At 44.3% G+C, this 24640-nt stretch overlaps 1 protein-coding gene across 2 annotated transcripts in view; it reads right to left on the bottom strand.

Annotated features, from left to right (window-relative positions):
* Dnmbp (dynamin binding protein) overlaps positions 1-24640 on the bottom strand; it is a 98995-nt gene that overhangs the window by 58615 nt on the left and 15740 nt on the right. For both annotated transcript variants that reach the window (XM_057777200.1, XM_057777201.1), the window contains 2 exons: positions 10182-10336; positions 5022-5144 (listed from right to left, as the gene is read on the bottom strand). In XM_057777200.1, the coding sequence (XP_057633183.1) occupies positions 5022-5144; positions 10182-10326 (268 nt within the window). In that variant the 5' untranslated portion in view covers positions 10327-10336. The remainder of the gene's footprint in view (positions 1-5021; positions 5145-10181; positions 10337-24640) is intronic.

Raw genomic sequence — 24640 nt, 5'->3', positions numbered from 1 at the left:
TCACATTGGTCCTAGTGTTTAGATTCAGCACAGTTTAAAAACACATTCCATAGTTCCATAATCAACTGCTTTATAACAAATGCTTGATTATGTAATTATGGATATTCATTTTGTGGATTACTAATTTTAATCTTGCTTTTAGCTCCCCCCACCCAGATCTGTGCAGGGGTCCCACTCTCCTAAGCAGAGCCGCTTGAGGGATACAGAACGGTGGCAAATAGTAAGAAAGAGACAGCAGTGCATGGTTTCCAGGCAAATACATTGGAGAAGGGCTATCTATTATGTTCTTGATTACTTTTATTTTGTATGTATTGGTGTTTGCCTGCAGGTATGTCTATGCACCAGGTGCATGCAGTGCCTGAGAAGAACAGAAGAGGGAGTCAGATCCCTTGGAACTAGAATTCTAGGTGGTCGTGAGTCACTGTGTAGGCACTGGGAACAGAACCTGGGTCCTCTGAAAGAGCACTCAGTATTCAACTTCTCGGCCTGGTTCCTGACTTTTAAAAGATTGTGTGCCCTATCTTCCCAAGTGCATGCAAGTGATTTAGGGATGGGTGCACGTCTCTCTGTATCTTAAGATCTCTGAGATCTTGCCTTTTGCCGAGTGAACACTCACTATCCATTATTAATAATGACTGTTCTTTAGCTTCAGCTCCCAAATTCATATTCTCCTGTATCTAAAATTGGCTCCCATTGATAACTTCCTTGTTCCCTCTAATTTCCTTTTCCAAAACATTTCTTCCATTTGTTATTTCTCTTTGCTAATACCCTAGCAAAATTTAATTCCCACTGTCTTTCCTTTAGAATTTTACCCCGAACATTTTTCTTCCAGCCCATCAAATGATTATAAATGTGCCAATTTTACTGCAGCCTCTTGCTAAAACTCCAGTCACGAGGCATGATGGCCTGCTGCTCACCAAGTTCTTTCCTAGTAACCCTTCTCTGTTTTCTGAGATAGGATCTCACTCTGGAACACAGGCTGGCCTGAAACTTGGCACAATTCTCCTGCCTCAGACTCCCATGTGCTGGGAACAATCCCTTTCTTATTGTCTGAATTCAATACAACATGCTTGTTCTGCATACACTCAGAAGTGCTTCTTTAACAATAGGCCATTTGTTTTCTCTTCATTCAAGCTTGTGCTCAATTTTATCCAGTCACAACCTCTCTGTTCTCCAACCATCCATCATGATTTCACCTATGATATGGAGATCCTGGGAAATCTCACACAAGGGAATTTTCTTTTTCCTTTCTTTCTTTTTTTACTTTGTTTGCTTTTGAGACAGGGTCTCACGATGTATCTCAGACTGGCTTCAAACTTGCAACCCTCCAGCCTCAGCCTTCTAAGTGCTCGTATTAAGATGTACCACCACATCCTGCCCAACTCCAAATCTTTACTATTCCTTGTTGGGGAATATTATTTTAAGGTGTGTTGCTTTCGTTTATGTTGTATTTATTTAACTCTGTGAAGCTGTAATTCTTTGCCTGTCTAAAACACCTGATGGTCCTAATAAAGAGCTGAATGGCCAGTAGCGAGGCAGGAGCAAGGATAGGAGGGACTGACAGGCAGAGAGGATAAATGAAAGGAAAACTGCAGAGAGGAGGAGGACCAGCCGCAGCCAGCCACGGAGTAAGAGTGAAAGGAAGATACACACAAGTAAGGAAAGGGAAAAGCCCAGAGGCAAAAGGTAGAGGGGGGCGCGGATAGAAAAGCTGGCTAGAAACAAGCCAAGCTAAGGCCGGGCATTCACAAGATGTTCCGTGTATTTATTTGGGAGCTGAGTGGCGGGCCCCTCAAAGAGTAAAAGAGTAAAAACAACAATTTCTCCTCTCTCTCCATCTGAAACCTTAGAAGGCTTCCTTAGAAAAATCTTAGGAGTTCACATCAGCTACCAAAGAACCAAAGAACTCCACTTCTCTCTTCGGTCCTGGCATCTGTATGTTGGCACAGTGCATGGCACATAACATAACATTTTAGACTTAGTGGCAGACACCCCATATATTTCCTGACTTGACTTTATTGCACTTAGAGTTTTATTTAGAGACACCTAAAAATGCTTCCATATTCATGTAGTCCTTAACTTTTGAACTCACATGCACTGGCCAAAGCTTTGGGTCTTGAGAATGACAAGTACCCCTCCCCCAGTGGCTCAAGGCCTGCATCCAGGCCACAGAGGGAAGACATGACTGCTCAGACACAATGGGCCTCTTGGTGAATAGGAAAATCAAAGCATGCCATAAGTCCCACTCCGCTCGCTCTGAAATCCATCGTTCACGTCAGGCTGCAGAATGACAGTGCTGTCGGTCTGGCCAGCGCTCACGAACTGGGACAATAGGGCTTGTTTTCCTGTCTATTCCAACAGCGGTTTTGATGGCTTTGTTTCCGGACAGACCGTGGCTCTGTTGCTTATTCATCAATCATAAAGGAGTTCTCAGGACAAAACAAGACACACACAAATTCCATGGCACTTTAATTCAATACCCCCTCCCTTGCATTTTTTGATTTTGTCATTTGTTTCTCCCCTTACTTGGTGACTGCCTTTATTTTATAGGCCTAACTGTCCCTGGGGTGGGTCTGTTGTTGTGGTTTCTCTGGTTTTTGTTATCAAAAGAATCTCTTGTTTTAAATAGTCAAGCAAGCTATCTCCCTGCAGTTACTCTTTAGGAATGGAGGCTACCTAGTGCTTCTAGACTTCAGAAACACCAACATAAAGAATTCCTGGAATGATGGGGCCAGGTTTGGGAACAGGAAAGAAGAAACTGTGGTGACCCTCGGGGTCAAATGTGACTACTCCCAGCCATACTGCTTGTTTCTTTGGATGGAATTTTTCTTAGAACAGGAAGTGGATTGGAAGTGAGATTACAGGAAGGAATGCAGGTCTTGTTAGCCTCTGATACGAGCCGTCTGGCTCTGCAGGGTTCGCTCCCCCCTTGACTCCACTCCTGGCACTAGTGGCCCCGGGGGACTGTGCTTTGTGCAGATCATGTATTTTCTTTTGGTTCCCTATACTAACACTTCATCCCATGGCATTGAAATTTAAGGTACTTGTGTGTCAACTGATAAAGATCAGAGACTTATTTATAAATTATCATTTATGCTATTGGCCTTTTGAGAGGAGGCTTCCTAGAAGCGCTAGGTATAGACAGCCATAAGCACTATGTGCTATACGAGGATGACGGGTGACATCCCATAACATACAGTCCTTTCTTGCTTGCTCTTAATCTCCTGATCTTTTTGTCTTTCCCTTGACATATTCTTTTCCTTTTCTTCCTTCCTTCCTTTCCCATTTTCTCTTCACTTTTTGTTTCTCTCTCTCTTTTTTCTTTGATAGTTGGTGACTCCAGACACTAATTCTGACTCTTCTAGAAGACAGATTTGTTTCTGAACCCAAAACACAAAGAACAGTCCAAACCAATTGGGTAGCTTCAGGAAAGGGGGGAAGGGTGACACCTGCTGGAAGAATTACTGATGACTCCACTTCCAGGTAGACTGGGGAAACATCCGCCCATACCAGCTTCGCAGGACGGAAGGCACAGCAGGGCCTCAGGAGCCTCAGAGTGCCTCTCCCTGCCTGGTTTACACTATAACCTCATTGGTCCCAACAGCGACCCTGGAGATGCGGCTCTGTGAAGACTGCTTCTGTGTCTACTGTGCTCCCAGCCAGGTTCAGCCTCCAACACTGAAACAAACAAGCAGCCACGCTGCTCACATCCTGTGTGTCCTTCTCCCCTCCTACCTGGGGAGGCCTGCCCTGGACCTTGAGACAGCTGTGAGTGAGGACAAAGATCCTGCTATAAGCTCCAGTCTAGTTGCACTGTCTTCCCAACCCTGGATAGCAAGAAGTCTACAAACCAGAGGGAAAGGCAAAGACTAACATGCAAGAAACTCCCAAGACAGGTCTTAAGGATGAACATCAAGAAAAAAAAATCCAATATTCTTTTCCTCTCACTGACTAGGGGCTACAGAAGTTTGTTAGGTCTCGGTTCCTCACCATGTGTGCATGCGTGCGTGTGTGCGTGCATGTGTGTGTGTGTTTATGTGTGTGTGTGTGTGTAAGAATTAAGTTTGTGGGCCGGGCTGTGGTGGCACATGCCTTTAATCCCAGCACTCGGGAGGCAAAGGCAGGTGGATCTCTGTGAGTTCGAGGCCTGCCTGGTCTACAAGAGCTAGTTCCAGGACAGGAACCAAAAAAGCTATGGAGAAACCCTGTCTCGAAAATCAAAAAAAAAAAAAAAAAAAGAATTAAGCTTGTGTCTTCAGCATCATACTAAAAGAACAGTTGAAATACAAACAACACAACTTGTAAGTTCTATTGTGGTATGTTGACTGGGACATCACAAAACTGGGTGGGTCACAAGTCTCAGGCTGCAGCACTATTGGTCGTCTCTGTGTTTATGTAGAAGGGCATGGGCTTAACCAGGTGAACCTGTGGAAATGATTTCCTATCCATCTTTGGAAGTCCGTGCCTGTTAGAGTACAATGGTGGGAATACTCGGAGCACCCTGGGGATGTGCTAGCGCCATCTGTTTAAACTGGTTCTCACGAGAACTTTTACACTGCCCGATGGAGGCACAGAAATGGGGCGGTCTTGCGTCTGTCTCGGTGGTCACATCAAAGTTACTGCTTCCCTATTGCATATTAGTAAGTAGCAATGTTGTCAGCAAAATCATACAAGGCAGACTTTCTGGAGAAGAGATTAGCACTGTCTAAAGTGTCCACAGCATTGGGGAGACAGAGGCAGGTGGATTGCCTCTGTGAGTTTGAGGCCAGCCTGACCTATATATGAAGTTCCAAGCCAGTCAGGTATATACAGTAAGAACCTGTCTCAAAAAAATTACAAGTAATCTAAATCAATTAAAGAATACCTGAGAAAATCCCATGAAAATGATCAAGCCCTACTAACACAAGGCCTCGCTCTCAGCCACATTCCATCAGTGCTGCAGACTTCAGAAAGGACTCTCCAGTGAAAACATCTCTAAAGACCCTGGCTCAAGATTCTGTGGATCTCTGATGTGCTCTTACCTCGATGGAGAGAAAGACTGTTCAGCTCCCGAGATGTGAATTCGCAGGTGCAAACAAACAGACTCTCTCCCTCCTTCAGACTGGGGATCGTCACAACCTCCACAAAACTGCTGGGAAACTGTCCTGAAAGACAGGCGCACACATGTTAAGCACTGAGTGCTCTTTTAATATTAAATTCTCTCTCTGTCTGTGTACAAGGACAACTTCTTTCTGAGTTCATTTGCCAATTCTGAATTAAAATTGACCTAATGCTAATAATTAGAGAATTTATTATAAAAGTGCACAGCACAGAACGAGATGTATACAGAGGACAGAGAATACAATTTAAAAGCATTTATTGGGCCAGTGAGAGGGTTCAGCGGGTAAAGGCACTGCTGCCATGCTTGGCAACCTTAGTCAGACTCCCAGGTCCCCATGGTACAAGGAGAGAAATGAATCCTGCAAGCTGTCCTGTGCTCTCCACATATACACTTGTGTGTGCGTGCCCATGCGTGTGTGTGTGTGCGCGCACATACATACATATAATACCTAAGTAAGCGTTAACCACTGGCACTCTAGCAGGTTCACTGAAGAGGGAAATGTGAGTGGGGTGGTCTAGGTCTTCAGAGAAATGAAAATCTACTTAGACAAAAAAGATAATGGAATCCTGAAACCCAAGTCACACCAGCTACGCACTAGGCCATGGAGGTTCAGATGAGGCTGGGAGGAACACACATGATTTTTTGTTTGTTTTGGGTGTTTTGTTGTTGTTGTTTGGGGTTTTTTTTTTTTTGCTTTTTTGTTTTTGTTTGTTTGTTTGGTTTTTTGAGATAAGGTTTCTCTGTAGCTTTGGAGCCTGTCCTGGAACTCACTCTTAGATCAGGCTGGCTTCGAACTCGCAGAGATCCGCCTGTCTCTGCCTCCCTAGTGCTGGGATTAAAGGCGAGCGCCACCAGGGCCTAGCCTATCATTCTTTTTAATTATTGCTTTATTGTGTGTGTGTGTGTGTGTGTGTGTTTTGTCTGCATGTTTGTCTGTACACCATGTGTAGGCCAGAAGAGGGTATTGGCTCCTCTGAAACTAGAGTTAGACTATTGTAAGTTGCTATGTAGATGCTGGGAATTGAACCCAGACCCTCTGGAAGGGCAGACAGTTTCTTTACCACCCAGCCATCTCTCCAGGCCCCCATCCCACCATTCTTTTTTTTTTTTTAATTAATTTATTTATTTATTACATATACAATATCCTGTCTGCGTGTATGCCTGCAGGCCAGAAGAGGGCACCAGATCTCATTACGGATGGTTGTGAGCCACCATGTGGTTGCTGGGAATTGAACTCAGGACCTTTGGAAGAGCAGGCAATGCTCTTAACCACGGAGCCATCTCTCCAGCCCCTCCCATCATTCTTAAAATAACAGCAGCAGCATTTCTAAGACACAGCTCTGATGATGTCAAAAGCACCACAGTTTCTGGCCTCCTCAACTTCTTCCTCACACACTTCTGTCCTCTGGACCCTGCAGCCACTTGGTGCCCTACCTATGCTTCCTCAGTGCTCCCATGTTCACGCACATGTCAGGGCCACTGAGCAAGCAATCCTCTCTGTGAACACTCCCTCACCGGTTTTATCTGACCAGAAGCATCACTTCTACTAGACTATAGTCTGTGAATTCCCCAAAGTTGGTAAGCATTCTGAGCACCTACTCAGAAATACACCACACACTCCAAGCCTCATGCACACAAACACGTGTAAATTAAGGACTAAATGAGTCTAACTGTGTGATGTGTCATGAAAGGTCTGCCATGCCCCAGGGTAGTTAATGGAAGAAACCATGGCAACAGGAATCTCAGAAACAGAAGAAGGATAGCCAGACGCACAAATGTGCGAGACAGGAGCATCCAGGACAGAGGGTGGCTTTAATTAATTGTTCCCAACACAGATCTAGGAAGGACTCACCTGAAGAGAATGGAAGATGGAGCAGGATCTGTTGAAGGAGGAATGAGGTGGAGCATACTTAAATGATGGAGGTGGGTCATCTTTCTATCTGTTGTTTCATTGGTTAAGTAATAAAGAAACTGCCTTGGCCCCTTTAATAGGACAGAAAATTAGGTAGGCGGAGTAAACAGAGAGAATGCTGGGAGAAAGAAGCCGAGTGAGGAGTCGCCATGATTCTCCCACTCCAGACCGACGCAGGTTAAGATCTCCCTGGTAAGCCAGCTCGTGGTACTACACAGAATATTAGAAATGGGTTAGATCAATATGTAAGAGCTAGCCAATAAGAGGCTGGAATAATGGGCCAGGCAGTGTTTAAAAGAATACAGTTTCCGTGTAATTATTTCGGGGCATAAGCTAGCCATGCGGGCGGCTGGGTGCCGGGGACGCAGCCCTGCCGCTCTTATTACAACAGAGTGGCACCCAACGTGCTAATGAACTCCACGTAAAACCTGAGAGGGCTTAAAAAGGAGAGAGAGAGAATTTAAGACAGCTTTTTGCTGTTTGTGGGTTGCGTGCCGCAAAGAAATTGTCCTGACTCAGCAACAGGAAAAAACTGGCTGTTTTAAAATGCCGGCTTTCTGGGCTGTGCCGCCATTGCGATCTCTGTCTGGCTCCTGCGGGAGACAGAGCTTTTGAATGGAGCATTTGGAGTAAAGTGCTACGATTTGTTTGATGGCAACTAGACTCACTGTGTGCCTAAAAGGAAGTCATTTTATGCTGTGGCTCAGAGGCACAAGCAACTCCACCACGCTACTGGTGCAATGTGCAAGGATCAGAGGCACGAGCGGCTCCGCCATGTTGGACTGGGCGGGGCAAGCAGGCAGTACCTGTTTTTGACCTAGGAATGTCACAGCTTAGATTCTTAAGCGCTTAGCGATTTAAAAGCACAAAACAAAGTGCTCCTGGATACTAAAAAAATTACAGATTCACAATAGAACTGATTCAGACACTGTTGGATGAATATACGTAGGCTTGAGAGAGAGAAAAATATATATATAAAGAACAAAGTTAATGTCTTAAAAAAAGGGTAAAGTCTTTAAAGAGACAGAGTACAGATAGTTGTAGATTAAAAGAAATAAAGAAAAATAAGCCACGTAAAAATGGAAAATTCACAGAGAGTCTGGATTCTTTGTATTATTGTGTTTTCTTTAAAATTTTTGACTGTAAAGGAGCTAAGTGTAGAGAGATATTTCATTATATGGGCTGCCAAGCTAAACCACAATGGATATAAGGGTATTATGATTGCAGAATATGGGTCTAAGGATATGATGCTTTGGAGAGGGTCTTCTTTTGTTTTCACAGAGGACGAGACCCTGTTAATTGCTTCTATCCCAATATGGTATGATAGACCACGCCCTCCTGAAAGGTTGCTGTGAACACCCTCAAAAAATTGCTTCACTCAACTGCCCACTGAGATGAACCTGGCACACGGGTTATACCGTGAAAGACCTGAATAACAGCGCCCCCATTCAGCAGGAAGCAGTTTGGAGAGAAAAACTGCGCCCATGTTCCCATATATTGTTTATAAATGTTCTTTTACATTTAAAGGGGGAAATGATATAGATATGAATAATTTGCATTGGTATGGATTTTAAGGTTAATTTTGTTATATGTATATGTATTTCTGCTCTTAAGGTATTGTGATTATGTAGTTCATTTAAAAATGTAATGTAAATATAGGTTGTTAATGGATAATCATCGATAATAGTAAAGCTTGTAGTCATGTTAGTTAGATTTTCTAGATATGCATAGATATATTTCAGATAGGCATTCTTCATATCTTTCAAAGGCTACAGAATATGGCATTTAAGTGTTTTAATAATTTAGGGCTTTTTATGACAATGAGACACATCTGCTCCTGACAGCACCAATCTACTTCAAGAGGAAGATGGGCATCGAAAAGGCTCCTTAAGGAGTTTGATAGCCATTTGGGCAAGAAACTGCTCTTGCCTGGACTGGACACAGAGAACCCGCAGAAAGAGGACTGCTGAACTTGCCTAAAGGTGAGATGGCTTTTCGGGGTTCCTGACTCCTAAAAGAGTCTGCGAGACATTCTGCAGGACACAGCAAAAAGTGACTGAACTGTCTTTGGAATTTCCTGCTTGATGAAAATGTCTGCTGGATACTATGGGCCTGAAGGCTGAAGATGGATGCCCCAACAGTACAAAAGAACTTTGGATGACTGTCCAAGCAGTGAGATGTCTCTGTCATTTCTAGAGTTTCTTAGTTCTTGTTTACTTAGGTAATATTATATCCTTCTGGAGTCTTTGATGGAGTTGAAGAATGGTTAGTTATAATTTTCCTTAATTATGATAAAAGATAAAATAGATATAAATATTGTAACTATAATTCTTGCTTGATAACTGTTATATGTAATTTTACTATGTCAAAATGAACGCCTTTCTTTTTTGTTTAAACAGAAAAAGGGGAAATGATGGAGGTGGGTCATCTTTCTATCTGTTGTTTCATTGGTTAAGTAATAAAGAAACTGCCTTGGCCCCTTTAATAGGACAGAAAATTAGGTAGGCGGAGTAAACAGAGAGAATGCTGGGAGAAAGAAGCCGAGTGAGGAGTCGCCATGATTCTCCCACTCCAGACAGACGCAGGTTAAGATCTCCCTGGTAAGCCAGCTCGTGGTACTACACAGAATATTAGAAATGGGTTAGATCAATATGTAAGAGCTAGCCAATAAGAGGCTGGAATAATGGGCCAGGCAGTGTTTAAAAGAATACAGTTTCCGTGTAATTATTTCGGGGCATAAGCTAGCCATGCGGGCGGCTGGGTGCCGGGGACGCAGCCCTGCCGCTCTTATTACAACACTTAAATCCTGCTCACAAAGGCAGGCCTGCTGCCAAGAGCGATGGTAAAGGGCAAGCGTTCCAAAGAGAGGTATAAGGTACGTTTTGAGGCGAGGAAAAAGAGCACTGGACATGAAAGACAGAGCATTGGGAAGGGAAAGGAAAGGCAGGCAGAAAACTAGGTTGGGCAGAAGTGTCCACCCATCCAGCCTCCACAAGGAATCAATACGGAGAGATGGCAACAGCAGAAACTCTCCTCACAGGCCAGAGCGATGGTGAGCACAGAAGGAAGACATGGCAGAAGGGAGGTTACTCACTTGGGCTTCCCATTTAGCTTTACCTTTAATATGCAAAGAAGCGAGGGGCTGTGTGTGGAAGGAGTATCTCTTACCTGTAACATCTTCCTTCTTTCCCAGAAGCCAAAACTCATCCACCACGGCCAACACCTCAATGACATCTCCCACGAAGAGCGGCAGTTCCTCTGAGACGCTAGGGCAGAAGTCAAAGATGGCTCGGACCACAGAGCCAGCCTCCATACTGCACAACCTGAAAGGCCAAAGCATGAGAAAACACAGATATTTCAGATGCACCAGAGACCTGCTTCTTAAAAACCTAAAACTCAAATTATGAAGAAAATAAAACACGATAGAAAATATATAAAATCTAAAGATGTTCCTTTAAAAATAATGATTTCCTCGTGTATTTTAATTAGCTTCTTCTCAGTGTGAGTCTAGAATTGGAAACAATCAACAATACACTAACAACTGACTCAGACCATAGAGATAAAAGACGGGGAAGGCAGGCCTTAAAGTGCCGTGAGAGGGAGGTGAGGCTACTGACATTTTACCATGATTAAAGTTCTAGACAATGCAGTACTTTCAAAATACAGTATTTAAAACCCAGAGACTTTACATTACACACAGCATGTCATCTATTTCCCACGACAGTTGTGGGACCAGGATGATGGCACTCTACACGGTTAGATAATCTAATTTGTCCAAGGACCAAGATTTAAAACCCACAGAAAAACAGAAGGAAGTCCATGAAAAGAATGAGAAAGGGCCAGAGATGGTGTCTCTAGGGGACATTTAGTACCAGCAGATCAAGCACTTGATTTTGGTTTGGAGACACCTGTGCTCCAACCTGCACTGTTGTGGGACTACACTGCAATGCATGATGGGTCCATTGCCCTCGTGTATGGGGCTGGAGAGCTAAGAATGTGTCTACACACTAGAAAATAAGGGCATGAGAGGTATGTGTGTGTTCATTCAGAAAGGCTCAGCCATGATCGGACCAACATTCTCCAAATGCCTTCCCAGGGGCTGCACAGGGGGCAGCTCCAGTCTCCAGGCTCCTCAAAGACTCATTCAGTGTTACTGAAAGTGGATTTTTTTCATCTCACATATGACTAGCCTCATCGAAAAGCACCAAGACAGGCCAGTGAGGTGGCTCAGCTGATAAAGGTGACTGTTTCCAAGCCTGGCAAGCAGAGTTTGATTCCCAGGACCTATGACAGGAGAGAGAAGCAGGGGCTGGAGGGATAGCTCAGCAGTTAAGAGTACTTACTGCTCTTCTAGGGGACATGAGTTTGGTTGCCAGCATCCATGTCAAGTGACTCACAACTGCCTATAATTCTAGCTCATGAGAATCCAAACAAAATCCTCTTCTGACCTCTGAGAGCACCCACATATACATGGTTCACACACACACACACACACACACGAAGTAAATAAGTATATATAAATATTTAAAAAGAACCAAATGCCTAATGGAAAGAAAATAAGACTTTCACTGGTGTGAAAAAAATGAAGGAAGTATCTAATAAATACTTCAGCATATTGATTTTTTAACCATACTCATAATTAAACATTACACATTTGGTCAAAGTAGCTAATTCTTGTATCACTGGGATTTTTTTCAGTAATGAGATGACTGGGGCCACAGTAAAAGGAGAAGTGGCCACTGCACTCCTCGCCCCCTTATACACAGGATTTCTGCTTTCGCTTTCCCTTCCATGGTGCTTTGCATAGAACCCAGGGCCTCACGCATCCCACACAAGTGTTCTACTATTGAGCATCTATTAAAACCATCTAATTAGCTGTGCCAAAACTCCAGCACTCAAGGGGCAGAGAGACAAGCAGGTCTCTGTGAGTTGGATATCAGACTGCTCTATATGATGCGCTCTAGGTAAGCCAGGGCTACATAGTGAGAACCTATTTTAAAACAAACAGACAAAAAAAAAACCCAAACAAACCAAAACCAAAATCTAGTATTTATATAAATATACTTTGAAGAGATAGCATAGTGTGCACGTAAAATACCAGGCTTCTGCAGTGACAGAGGGCGGCGTTCAAACCCCAGCTTTACTACTCATTAGCTTATTGCCTGCACACGTCACTTACTCTCAGGTCTTCCGTTTCCATGACCTGAGAGATGAAGATATTAATACGTTTACAGTGATCACCATGAGGATGACTACAGTGATAAAGATCAGTGACAACATCTACACAGTGCTTCCTCATGCCACGCACAGCACCGTGTTCCACATCAATGAGTCCTCACAATGACGTGTGTCATCGGTTCCCATTGGGCAGACGAGGACACAGGTTCAAAGAAGTGATAAATTCTAAGGCCACACAGGAAGTCAGAGACAGAATGGGAATCCAAACGTCTGTCACCAAAGCCTCGCTGTACGAATGTGCCGAGGACATGACGGGCACAGTAGCTGCTCAATAAACATTAGTGTCTACTATAAGTCACTTCCACAATTAATGACAAGTTCAAATCTGTGCCACTGATCACCAAAGAATGTACTGTCTTAAGCAGGCAGACACTTCAATACTTCCCATTTCAACATGGTTAATTTAATTTTGACCATGTTTAAGAACAAGCACATAGGGTGGAGTGTGATGGTACATACCCATGAATCCCAGAACTCAGGAGGCTGAGACTGGAGAACTTTGAGACCTAGATCAGCCTGGACTATGCAGTCAGATCTTGTCTGAGTCTTTCTGACATCTCCCAAAGAAGACACCAAATGAACACGGCTTACTCAGACTTCCAGAAGCAAGTTCATTCCTGCAGCTATACAGCACCTGTGGGACTTAACCATAGCCGCCGTCCTTGACAGTTACAAGCCCCCAGGCCTTCCTCCTGTGGTGCCAGCCTGCTCTGCTTTCAGCTCATCTCCTTCATCGGTTTCATTTTTTAAATAGATTTATCTATTTTTATTTTATGCATATGGGTGTTTTGCCCATATGTATGTCCTATAGGATGTCAGATCCCCTGGAACTGGGGCTACAGATGGTTGTGAGCAGCCATGTGGGTGCTGGGAACTGACACTGGGTTCTCCAGAAGAGCAGCCAGTGCTCTGAACCAGCGAATTATCTTTTCAGCCACCTCACCCTCCAATCAGTTTTTCCACTCTTTTTTAATTTTAATTTTTTTGAGACAGAGTCTTACTGCGTAGCCCATGCTGGAACTTGCTATGTAGATAAGGCTAGCCTTGAACGTACAGAGATCCACCTGCTTCTGCCTCCCAAATGTTGGGACTAAGGGTGCCACCATATCCAATTCAATCCACTTTCTAGTTCACTGTTTACAACCCATAGCATCAACATTGCTAAAAGTCCCCAGAAAATAAAAGTCAGCCAACTCTAGAAGACAGGCTGACTCCTGCAGAGGTAAAGGACGCACATTGGCACTGGAGGCTCCCTACAGCTCTCACGTGCTTCGAGACCCCTTTCTCACTTCTGGCTGTCTTCCAGGCATCTGAAGTCACCAGATGTCAGACTTCTGCACAAGGATAGTGTCTAAGAATTTTTTCAAAACAGAAAACCAAGCATAACATTTGACAAATCTCTTAACCATCTACGTTATTAAAATAAGTCCTCAGGGTTGGATCAAGATGGACATAATTTTCCGACACATTTTCTCAAAGCTGTCAGTGTCCGACTGATTGTGCAGCTCGCTCACTGAACTGTTAGGATGCAGCCTCACACCCAGGGATTCCTTGCACTTTAGTCCTGCAAGCTGATGGAGTTAGGCATTCTTCCCGGCACCTTGTCACGCTGCTGGAAAATGACTCACTCGCAGAGAACCTGGTTCAATAAAGTCTTTACTAACCGACCTCCCATTCTGCTGGAATGAGTGTGTAATCCCAAGAGACACACACCCTAGAAGGGTACAAGAGTCACAGCCTCCATGATTCATGAGTGCAAAGGTGGGGTCGACGTCTCCCACTTTACGTAGGTGATAGACTCGTCTGGAGTTGCCCCTGTCCTGTACACTGAGAAGCACCGGTCGCCATCTGCACTGGGGCCATTATAGAAACCCACCCAAGGGTATGCTTCAAAACTTAATCATTAGTAGCTTCTGTAAGCTGTTCCAACTCCAGATGGAAGTTCGCAGAAGAAACTACAGGACAGATGGGCTGCGGGAAAGCTGGGGAAATTATTGTCTAATACAACATGGTGTCAGGGACATCTAAAAGATGCCGAACGCCACCCCTTCCTACTGCTGAACACCTGTTTCCTCCTCTGAAGAGGTGCTCTGTGTGTCAAATATAAAGATCTGGGAAAGGTGATTCTCCAAACCCTTTAGGAAGGGGAAGTCTGTGAAGGAAGAGCTTGTGTCTTTACCTGCAGATCTGCAGCAATGCCAGGGTGGGAAAGCTTAAGTGACTGGCAGAACCTGGTGGAAATACCTGAAATACTCATATCTGAGCCCACAGTTCTGCCCACCTAAAGGCAAACCAACCATCTCAGGCATAAACAGCTTCAGTCTCCAGTTTTTCTGAGTTTGACTCGGGAGTGGTGTGAGCCCTCCAGGTCGAGCATGGGTAACCCAGCTTCTTGGCTCTGAACAACCTAAAGGACACTAAGAACTGCTACCATCTGAGTGTCCACCACGCCACATGTGCCAGGAGCCACTCACTGCACCGTGGGCAGCAAGGCTCAAATCCCGGCACCACACCTTAGCAATCCACCCAAATTCTACAGCTAGCAAACAGCTAACCCAGAAACAGAGTTCACGCCTGGGGCTGGTAGGCTCATGGTCTTACTGAAAACATTGCTGTTCTTAGATCACAGCAGTCTTTCCTCCAAAACCCACTGGACCATCACTTTCCTATTTGGTTTCTTCAACATTCTGTCGGGAAAATTGTCAAGCGTGGAGATAGACAGAATTTTATGCTCACCACCGTAATTGTAGCATGACATCTGACCCCAGGGACTTTATCACAGATTCTAGCCCCTTATCCATTCATTAGCTGATATTTTTATGGACTGCAAAAGGAAAATATCAAAGAAATGCCCACCAAACTTAGGCATACATGCCTTAACCAGAATTCTTTACTGTTATTTTTAATTTTTAAAAGTTTTATTATTATTTTTTAAAGATACATCAAGCTCTTACTTGGTAGCTTAGGCTGGTCTTGAACTCATGGTAATCCATTTGTCTTGGTCTTCCCAGTTACAGGCATATGCCACCATACCCAGCTCTATATTTGTTTATTAATTTGTTTATTTTCTTAAATTAAGGACTCTTCCCTCTTGCCAAAATTATAATTATTTTCTGCCCACTAAAATGTCAGTGATTAATTTTTTCCTAAATATCATTTTTACATTAGTTATTTAGAATTTAAAGTCTCTCCATTTTCTATAATTTATTAAAAACAGTCAACAAATATTTATCTAGCCAAACAGAGTCAATCAAATTCAATTCCCAGGCAAGACAAAAATTTGGCGCCAGCAGGCGAAGCAGCCACGGGACAGCCTTTAACACATTCCTTCCCACGGTGCTCCTCTGACCACGGCGGGCTGGCAGTAGCACTTAGACTCCTCCCTGTGGAAGTAAGCGATCTAACCCCAGAGCAGCTTCCCTGCTGAGAATAGTAAACTCTACATAACTTAAGCAGTAGCCTCAGAAGGAAACAACCTTATCCGTCTAGGGGGAGGGTATGTCTTAAGTTTACAGTGATTGTGCATGTCCGTGTGTATGTCCATCTGTCCATCTGTCCATGTGTATGTGTGTCCATTCGTGTGTGTGTATCCATCCGTGTGTGTCTTCCTGTGTGTGTGTCCATGTGTGTCTGTGTATCCAGGTGTATATATTCATCCTTGTGTGTGTCAGAGTGTGTGTATGTGTGCATGTGTGCAAATGCATATGTATATGTGCATGTGTACGTGTGCTGGAGACAAGAGGCTGAGGTCAGGTATTCTATTTTTTAGTGTTTTTTCACATATTATTTATTATGTATGTATGCATGTATGTATGGTACGTGTGATACATGTGTATGCATGACACAGAGCACACTGGAGGTCAGAGGACAACTTGCAGGAATCAGTCCTCTCCTTTTATCATGTGGGTTCTGGGGATCAAACTCAGGTCATCAGGATGCACACCCTCACCTACTGAGCCATCTTGCTGACCTCTCTTCTGACAAGGTTTCTCACTGAACCTGGAGCTCACGGATTTGGCGAGACCATCCTCTCCCCAAGCGCTAGGGTTACAGGTGCATGCCAGCACCCTGGCAACGCCCTGGTTTTCTATGTAGTTGTTGAGGATCTGAACTTGGGTCCTCCTGCTTGTATGACAAACACTTTACTGACTGAGCTCTGCCTCCTATGGCTATTTTAACATTTATTATGGGTCAGTGCCTCCTAATTTAGTTTTGCTCAAATGTCATTCCAAGAACATCCAAACTGTGTGGGAAATGGGCTAGTCCTGGAACCCAAAAAGCTTAGTTTAGCCCTTCCCATGGCCGACCCTCCCCAAACATGTTCTAAGGATGCTAATCTTGGTGATTCAAAATACAGCACAGCACAGGCATCATGAATTCAAGGACGGCTCTGGACTATAAACCTGCTCAAAGGCATGGATTACAGTCCCTGCTCGAAGGGGAACAGAACACATTAATGACCATGGCAGTCAGGCGCGAAGCTCCTTTAGTTATATGTCTTTAAACTTGTCTGGGGGCTGGAGAAATGGCTCAACAGTTGAGACCACCTGCTGCTCTTACAGCAGACCAAAGTTAGATTCCCAGCTCCCCTGTCAGGAGGTTTGCAGCCCCCGCAATTCCAGATCCAGGGAATCCAACATGCTTTCCTGGCCTCTACAGACACTTATGAGAATGTATACATGCATGTGTGGATGTAAACATACATACAGACAAACACACAAGTAAATTTGGACCAAGTGTAGTGGTGCATGCCTTTAAACCCAGCACTCAAGCAGGGGCAGGCAGATCTCTGTGAGTTCGAGGTCAGACTGATCTACGTAATGAGTTCTAGTACAGCCAGGGATACAAAGAGACCTGTCTCAGAAATGAACAAACAAACAAACAAAACAGGGCCCTTGCTTGCCCTCATTGAATTTTTTTAGACTTTGCTCCACCTTGCTCATGGTACTTAGTAGTCCTATCCAATCCGAATAGTCCAACTGGGGACAGAGGTGTGGTTCAGTAGAAGAGTGTGGGGCCTTGGTTGGATTCTCGTGCCTAGATTCGTTCCCATGTTTACATGCCATTTCTTTTATTCATAGCAGGTTACATGTCTCCACATATTTAAACACTTCCCATCCCTATTTCCTCCAAATGGTGTCCATGTCTTATACTTAAGGCCACCTCCATCTTCTATACTTCCACTCCACAGACTTAGTTTGTAATCATCTTGAAGACTGCGCATGTAAAACATTTTCAAGCCTTTATTTTCTACGTGTGGATGTTTTGCTTGCACGTATGTCTATGTATCACGTGTATTCTTGGTGGCTGCAGAGTCCAGAGAAAGTGAATTCCCCAGGACTGGAGTTACAAATGGTTGTGAGCTGCCATGTGGGTGCTGGGAAGTGAACCCGGGTCCTCTGCAAGGGCAGCTAGTGCCCTTACCCACTGAGCCATCTCTCCAGCCCTGGACATATGAAACTTAAAGCTATAAAAATAATGAAACTATTCGCAAGCAAGACTTTACAGCATGTCATGTAATCCAAGTGTCCATCAGAAGATGGAAAAACAAAATATAATTATTCAACCTTCTTAAAAAGGAAAAAAATAGCAGCACATACCACAGCATGGATGAAACTTGAAGACATTATACTAAGTGAAATAGGCAGACACAGGCACAAACACACTCAGGATTCCACTTAGATGAAGTACTCGGATCAGCCAGAGCACAGAGACAAGAAGAACGGCAGTGTCCGGGGCCGGGAGAGGAAGGGAATGGCCAGGGAGCCAGTATTAAGTGGGCACAGCTGTTCAGTCTGGGAGAACGAGCAAGTTCCAGAGGTGGATGGGAAAGAACTAATGATACAAAACTGTACACTTCACGGGTTCAAAATGGTGACACTTATGTTATGTTCATTTACCACAATAAAAAACCAACATGGCTAACATAGTATAAAACATGACTGAATGTAGAAGAAAGCCTGGGAGACATTATTTTTAATAAGCAACATATAAACACTATATCCACAATCCTGAACAATCTGTTAGAAATCTGAGCTCATGAGCTGTAAACTTTCACCCCAATAGATACTGATATCAATCAACTTAGTGAGTGATTCCAGCATGGCCTCTGGGTAAAGGTCTAAACCTGGTACACACTGTGGACACAGAACATCTGTCCTCCCAGTTCTGGCCTCGAGCCTACTCTATGCCCCAAGACAACCTCAAGCTCCAAATTCAGGCGCTTGCCTCTAGATTCTTGCTGGCTCCAACCACTGGGTTAGCAGGGATCTAACGGCAGAGGCAGAAGCTGGTTCCCTCCCTGCTGGAATGAGGTGGTGATGTTGCCCCATCAAAGGCTACAGCCATGAGGCCTTTTCCAAACAGCAGTCCTGCCCAGTCAAGTGATGATCCCATCCCTCTGCCCTGGGGCAGGGTGGCTCCCCTATTAGCCACCCTATTAAGGTGTAAGGTATAAACATTTGTTATTTTCCCTAACCCTGTCCATTCCTCAAATTCTCAGATGGAGTAAGCTATTATGGAGCAATCCTTTCGCACACTGGAACTCTGTCTGACTCTCACTGGTTAATAAAGAGCTCACTGGCTGAGGACCAGGAAGGTTTGGGGGGCAGAGAGAATGCTGCGAGGAAGAAGGGTGGGGTCCTGGGGATCTCGAGGAGGTGCAGATGAAGGGGGAGATGAACATACTGTGCTGAGATAAAGTACCGAACACATGGTAGAACAGGATAAAATATGGCTTAATTTAAGATGTAAAAGCTAGTTAGTAGCAAGCCTAAGCTATCAGTCGAGTATTTGTAATTAAGTCTCTGTGCAGTTATTTGGGACCGGCTGGCAGGACAGAGCTGACCAATCCAGTGGGCCTGATGAAAAACTCAGCCTACAGTAAGTTCTCTGCTTCTACTGAGCCCCAGGTGACACAGACCCAAAAGATACCTAGAGCTTTATGCATTGAAAAAAAAAAAAAAAGGAAGCCAAGAGTATAGGAAATTCTGCCACTAAATGTAAGTGAGAGAGAGACATCAAGGACATCAGTTTAGAAAGATTAAAAACCATATTAGGGAGCTGGAGAGATGGCTCAGCAGTTAAGAGCATTTGCTGTTCTTGCAGAAGGATCCAGGTTTGGATCCCAGCAGCCACATGGTGGTTCACAGCTGCCTATAACTCCAGTTCCAAGAGATCCAATGCCCTCTTCTGGCTTCCCGAGGTGGCACACATGCACGTGGTACATATACACGCAAGCCGGCAACACACTAAACACACAAAATTTAAAAAAACATCAACAACAAAACACTTAAAAAAAAAATACTAGTGCCCGGGCCCGCCCTTATTCTCCCTCAGAACTTAGCAAGTCTATTCTCTCAGAAAGTGCAGAGACCCCATCTACATCCAGAACAAATTCTCTGAAGAGGTCTCCTTGACTGAAAGGCAGCAGAGTCTGCTGTTTCTCCTGCCTTTCTGGGTATGCTTTATGAAGATCTTGAGATTTCCCTAGTTTTATAACTGAATTCTCCAGAAAATATGACCTCCGGGGAATGCACTTTAAAGAGGTCAGGGCCTGCAGAGAGAAGTGTTCACTGTCACAAGCAACAGAGCATATCTTTCTGATAACACAGACAAGTGTGCTTTCCTCCGTGTGGAAGGACGGGAGGTGTCAGAACATGAAGTCTGGAGCAGCTTCAGGAAGGAAGGAAGTGAGAGAAGCCAGGACACAGCATTTCCTCCACGGCTCTGTGCCGCTAGCAGCTGACTTTGGACGGGAGGTCAGCAGTTGCTGCCAGGCAATTCTTCAACGAAAGTACCAGAGGATGAACAGGAAGTAAATGCTACAAACTGGGGGGACCCCTCCAGATACAAGAGGGAGTGCCATAGGGCTTTTCCTCAGCACCACCTCCTCCCCCATCTCTAGTGAACTCTGGTTCTAGGGCCTGTAGACCCTTGAAACAAAGGAACCACACTAGAGAGAAAAATAAAGGCATCTGCAGCAACAGCCTGCCTTAGCTTAACCTTTCACCTGCAACGGTCGTCGCAGCTCAAACTTGTCCCGACAAGGAAGGCAGCATTCTCAGCCTGGGGTCAATCGTGGAAGAACCCTTCAGTCCTCAGAGTTGTAGCAAATGCCATGCAGGAAGACACCAAGATCCTTCTGTAAACTATCCAGACAGGAGTTGGAACTAAGGCTTCCACACCCCACCCAGTGAGCTAACGTTTTCTCTCTTTCTCAGTTTAATCTCTTGTTTTAAAAAAGAAATTGCCATTCACCTTTACATCAGTTTTCTCTTTTTGAACAAAACCATGTTAACAGAGGCAGGTCCACAACTACAGCATCTTAAGGCATTTATGGGGGAATTTTTTTTTAAAAAAAAGACTTAACCTAGGAGCTCCTTAAAGTATGCTCTCAGACTGACATTTCTTAAATCATGCGTGAATCTCATTTATGAGTGAAAATCTAAAGCCCACTGACTCGTCACTAGATAAATGGGACGTGTCTGAGCTGGGCAGCTTAACAACACCTAAGACCCAGAGCCCCACCACAGTGCCCGTGTCACAGAATCTATACGACAGCGGTTGCACAAGTCGAGATTGGGTGAAAGTTTAGAGTGAAACTCGAGGGTGCGGCTGCAGATAGCAGCACTGTGAGCAGTGGAAAGCAGGCAGCCCAGAGGCGCTTTCAGAGGGGGCCAGAGCAGGGAGTCACCTGCTAGAGATCCGGGATGCAGGCATTGTGTTTCTTTTCTTATCTACTGGTTCGAGTAGGAGCTTGCCTTTCAGCCTCAGAAGATTTATAAAGACACAGGAATTCTTTTATCCCCCAGCCTATTTTAGCCTGCAAAGTATTCTTGATGTTTTGAAAGAAATAATCAAGAAAGGGATTAAGAAAACTGAAGATTCGGAGAGAAAGAATGTGGAGAAAACTGGCTGGCTGGAGTTAAGAATATCAGCATCTATTCCCAGGGTAGGGCATCTGGGTCATTTTAAAGACTGTCAGTAACCGAGCACCATGGAAAACAGGCTTGTAGCTTTCCACACAACAAAAATGACCACGGCCTCTTAGAGAAGAAGTCAACACATTAGACAGACATTCCTTTTCAAGGTGCACAAGAGAAAACACCAAGATGCAAGTGACTTAGATGGTTGAAAAGGACTTAATGTCCTAACACAGACGGCCAGGCCTTCCCTTCCCCCAAATACGAAGGACCACACCTCGTGGGGAAAGCGCATGGAAAAGTGAATGAGCAGAGCTTGTAATTTCAGTCTCAGCTCTCACTCACTCTTTACAATTTCGATTTAAGCTTTGGTTATTAGTAATAACTGAATAAAACACATCAGGAGTTAATGATTTTCAGTCTGATTTGGTAAGGGGTGCCGCTCCCCATAAGCGTAAGGAAGGAGAAATGGTTGCAATTACTTTAAGCTAAGCTGAAGTTTTGTAGGAAAGGGAGTAACATAATCCTCTGTTAGAGCCCCTCGCAAGGTCAGACAGCACGCAGGATGGCAGCTAATGGACAACACTGCACCTGAAGTCTGGCCTGCACACGATAACAGGGCCTGGAGGATGAGCAGCAAAGTCAGCAAAGATGGGGCAGGCATGGTGGCATGTGCTTTGTGAGTTCAAAGACAGCCTGGTATACATAGTGAATTCCAGAGCAGCTGAGGCTACATAGTGAGACTCTGCCTTAACCCACCATTCCCCACCAAAAAAAGAGGAAAAAAAAAAAAAAAGGAAAAGGAAGACAAATCTAACCCTTCTAGGAGATGAGGCAATTCAAAGTGGAAGCAGTCAGGGTCAGCTCACACATATGGAAATTTGAAAGTGAGCCACAATATGTAAGAAGTCGATGGATCTGGGGATTCATCTTTGTTTTTATTTCACATGTTTAAGTGTCCAGCCTGCTTATGTCTGTGCATCACATGCATGCAGTGCCCGCAGAGGCCAGAAGAGGGCGTCAGGTCCCCTGGGACTGGAATTACAAACTGTTGTGATCCACCAGGCTGGTGCTGGGAGTCTAACCCAGAGCGCTCTTAACTGCTGAGCCATCTTTCCAGCTACCACATTATTTTAATAGCAGTTGGGATAAGATCAAGCTAGAAAGAAATAGGGAAAGATTTAAATCACAGATTGCCATGTCAGAGAGCAAAACCTGGGCTTTAATTATGGTACAGATACTAATGGTAATGTCTGGTAGTTAACATAGACTGAAAAGCTAATTGACTTACAAATAGCAAAAACATATAATCACTGGGCAGCGAATGAACTGTGTCCTAGAGCAGTGTCTCAGCCTTCCTAGCTGAGCCCTTCAGTAATAGCTCCTCATGTTGTGGTGACCCCAACCATAAAATTATTCTTGTCGCTACTTCCTGAGTTTTGTTACTGTTATGAATCATAATGTAAATGTCTATATTTTCTGATGGCCTTACGTGACCCCCAGGTTTAGAACCATTGACCTAGAGACTCCAGAGTTCTGTTTTGGACCAGCTAGCACTATGATTCTTGCTCAGACACAGGGGTCAGAGGTCATTGTTTTGTTCTGTCTAGTTCTCCACACCATTTTGCTTTGCTTTTACAACGATAAGTAAGGCTAGATAGATAGCTCAGAGGTTAACAGCACCAGCTGTTCTTGCAGAGGACCAGGATTCAGTTCCCAGCACCCACATGGCAGCTCATAACAGTTCTTAACTCAGTTCTAGGGATCCATCACCCTCTTCTGACCTCCAAAGGCACAGGCATACAGGCAATGCACACACCTGTATGAAGGCAATACTCACATACACACAAAGGCAACAAATAAACCTTTCAAGAAAGCTTTAAAAGATAAAAATTAATAAATGGTTGAAGCTTAGCAATGCTCCTGTGTTCACTGAGATGAGCACCTGCCCTCCCTTATCCTGGTAATGCTGCCAGTAGTGACATGTTCAAATGACAAACTTTGAATTCTTGGGTTGGATGCTAGCTAGCCCTTTTTAAATTGAAAGTTTTGAGTTGCAACTATTCAGAGATTTCTGTACTATGCTCCCAACTATAACTATATATACCTATAAGATATCGACAACTCAATTCTCCCCCTTTCTCCCACAATACCAGGATGCGAGACCAGCACCGCCACTGAGCTACCTCCGCAGTCTATAAGCCTCTTCTCTGTAAAAGACCCCATCAGATTTAACAAGTGAGAGCCTGCCTAGCCTCAGAAAGTGAACCAGAAACTCTCTTTCTCCTTCCTCCCCCTCTGCAGGCCCTTTCTCCTCTCGCTCTGGCTCCTCCCCTCTTGTTCTGGCCCCTGGCAAACACTATTCTACTTTCTGCACAGATCTGTCCCTTCTGGACGTTTTGAATTCTAATGAACTCATACAATATGAGGTCTTGGTGTCATTCTCTCAGCACGGTGTTTCCAGGCCGCCCTGTCATTTTCAAGTAGAAACTCTCAGTTTAAGGAACGTGGAACCATCATGCACAGACTACAGAGCCAGGCCAGCTGGATGTGTATCCCATTTCCATCCCTCGCGAGACTTTCAGGATTTAAAACAGACAGCTCAACTTTTCTGCATCCTGACTTCTCCACATGTACGACAGTTTACTAGAATGGGGCTTGCAGATGTAGCGACACTTAAATGAATTCATATTTGTGAAGAATTCAGACAGCACCTGTACAGATAGGATTATCTGCACTGAAGAGAGCCAATTCTGGGATGATATTTTCAACATCTTTTCTTTTTAAATACAGGGTCTTACTATGTAGCACTTGCTCTATAGACCAGGCTGGCCTCAAACTCACAAAGATTTGCCTGCCTCTGCCTCCTTAGCACTGGGATTAAAGGCGTGCACCACAATACCTGGCCCTCAAACTCTTTTTCATAGTACTGAGGTGTTACAAGGTTTTAAAATGAAAGATTCTGGGGCTGAAGAGGCAGCTCAGTGAGTAAGAGCATTGGCTTGTCGTCAAAGGACCTGGGTGCCAGCATCCGTGTCAGCACCCACAGGCAGGCAGTCACAACCATTTTAACTGGAGTCCCGTGGGACTCAGCGTTCTCTTCTGGCTTTCTTGGGTACTGAATTCATATAAAGTAAAAATAAAGAAAATAAGACAAATCTTTAAAATAAAATTAGAGATCCTAAGGAAGAGGAATAGGTGAATGAGCTAATAAGTGTTAGGTTCCTTTGGGGGAGTGAAAATGTTCTGGAGTTAGTGACGACAGTGCTGGGAACACACTGAAAGTCACCAACTCTTATACTGACTGGGATGTTTTAAGATAGATGATTATCTGAATTTAAAAGAGTTAGTATCTCTATAACTTCAGGAATCTCAATACTTTACTCAAAATGGCAAAGGCTTACATGAATGCTCTACCTTGGAAAATGGCAGACACATTAACAGCTTAATCAGTCCTACCCCTGA

Source organism: Chionomys nivalis, chromosome 8 (genome assembly GCF_950005125.1).
Source record: "Chionomys nivalis chromosome 8, mChiNiv1.1, whole genome shotgun sequence".
Lineage (NCBI taxonomy): Eukaryota > Metazoa > Chordata > Mammalia > Rodentia > Cricetidae > Chionomys > Chionomys nivalis.
Note: the sequence above shows the minus strand (reverse complement) of the source record. Positions and strands in the feature narration are given on the sequence as shown.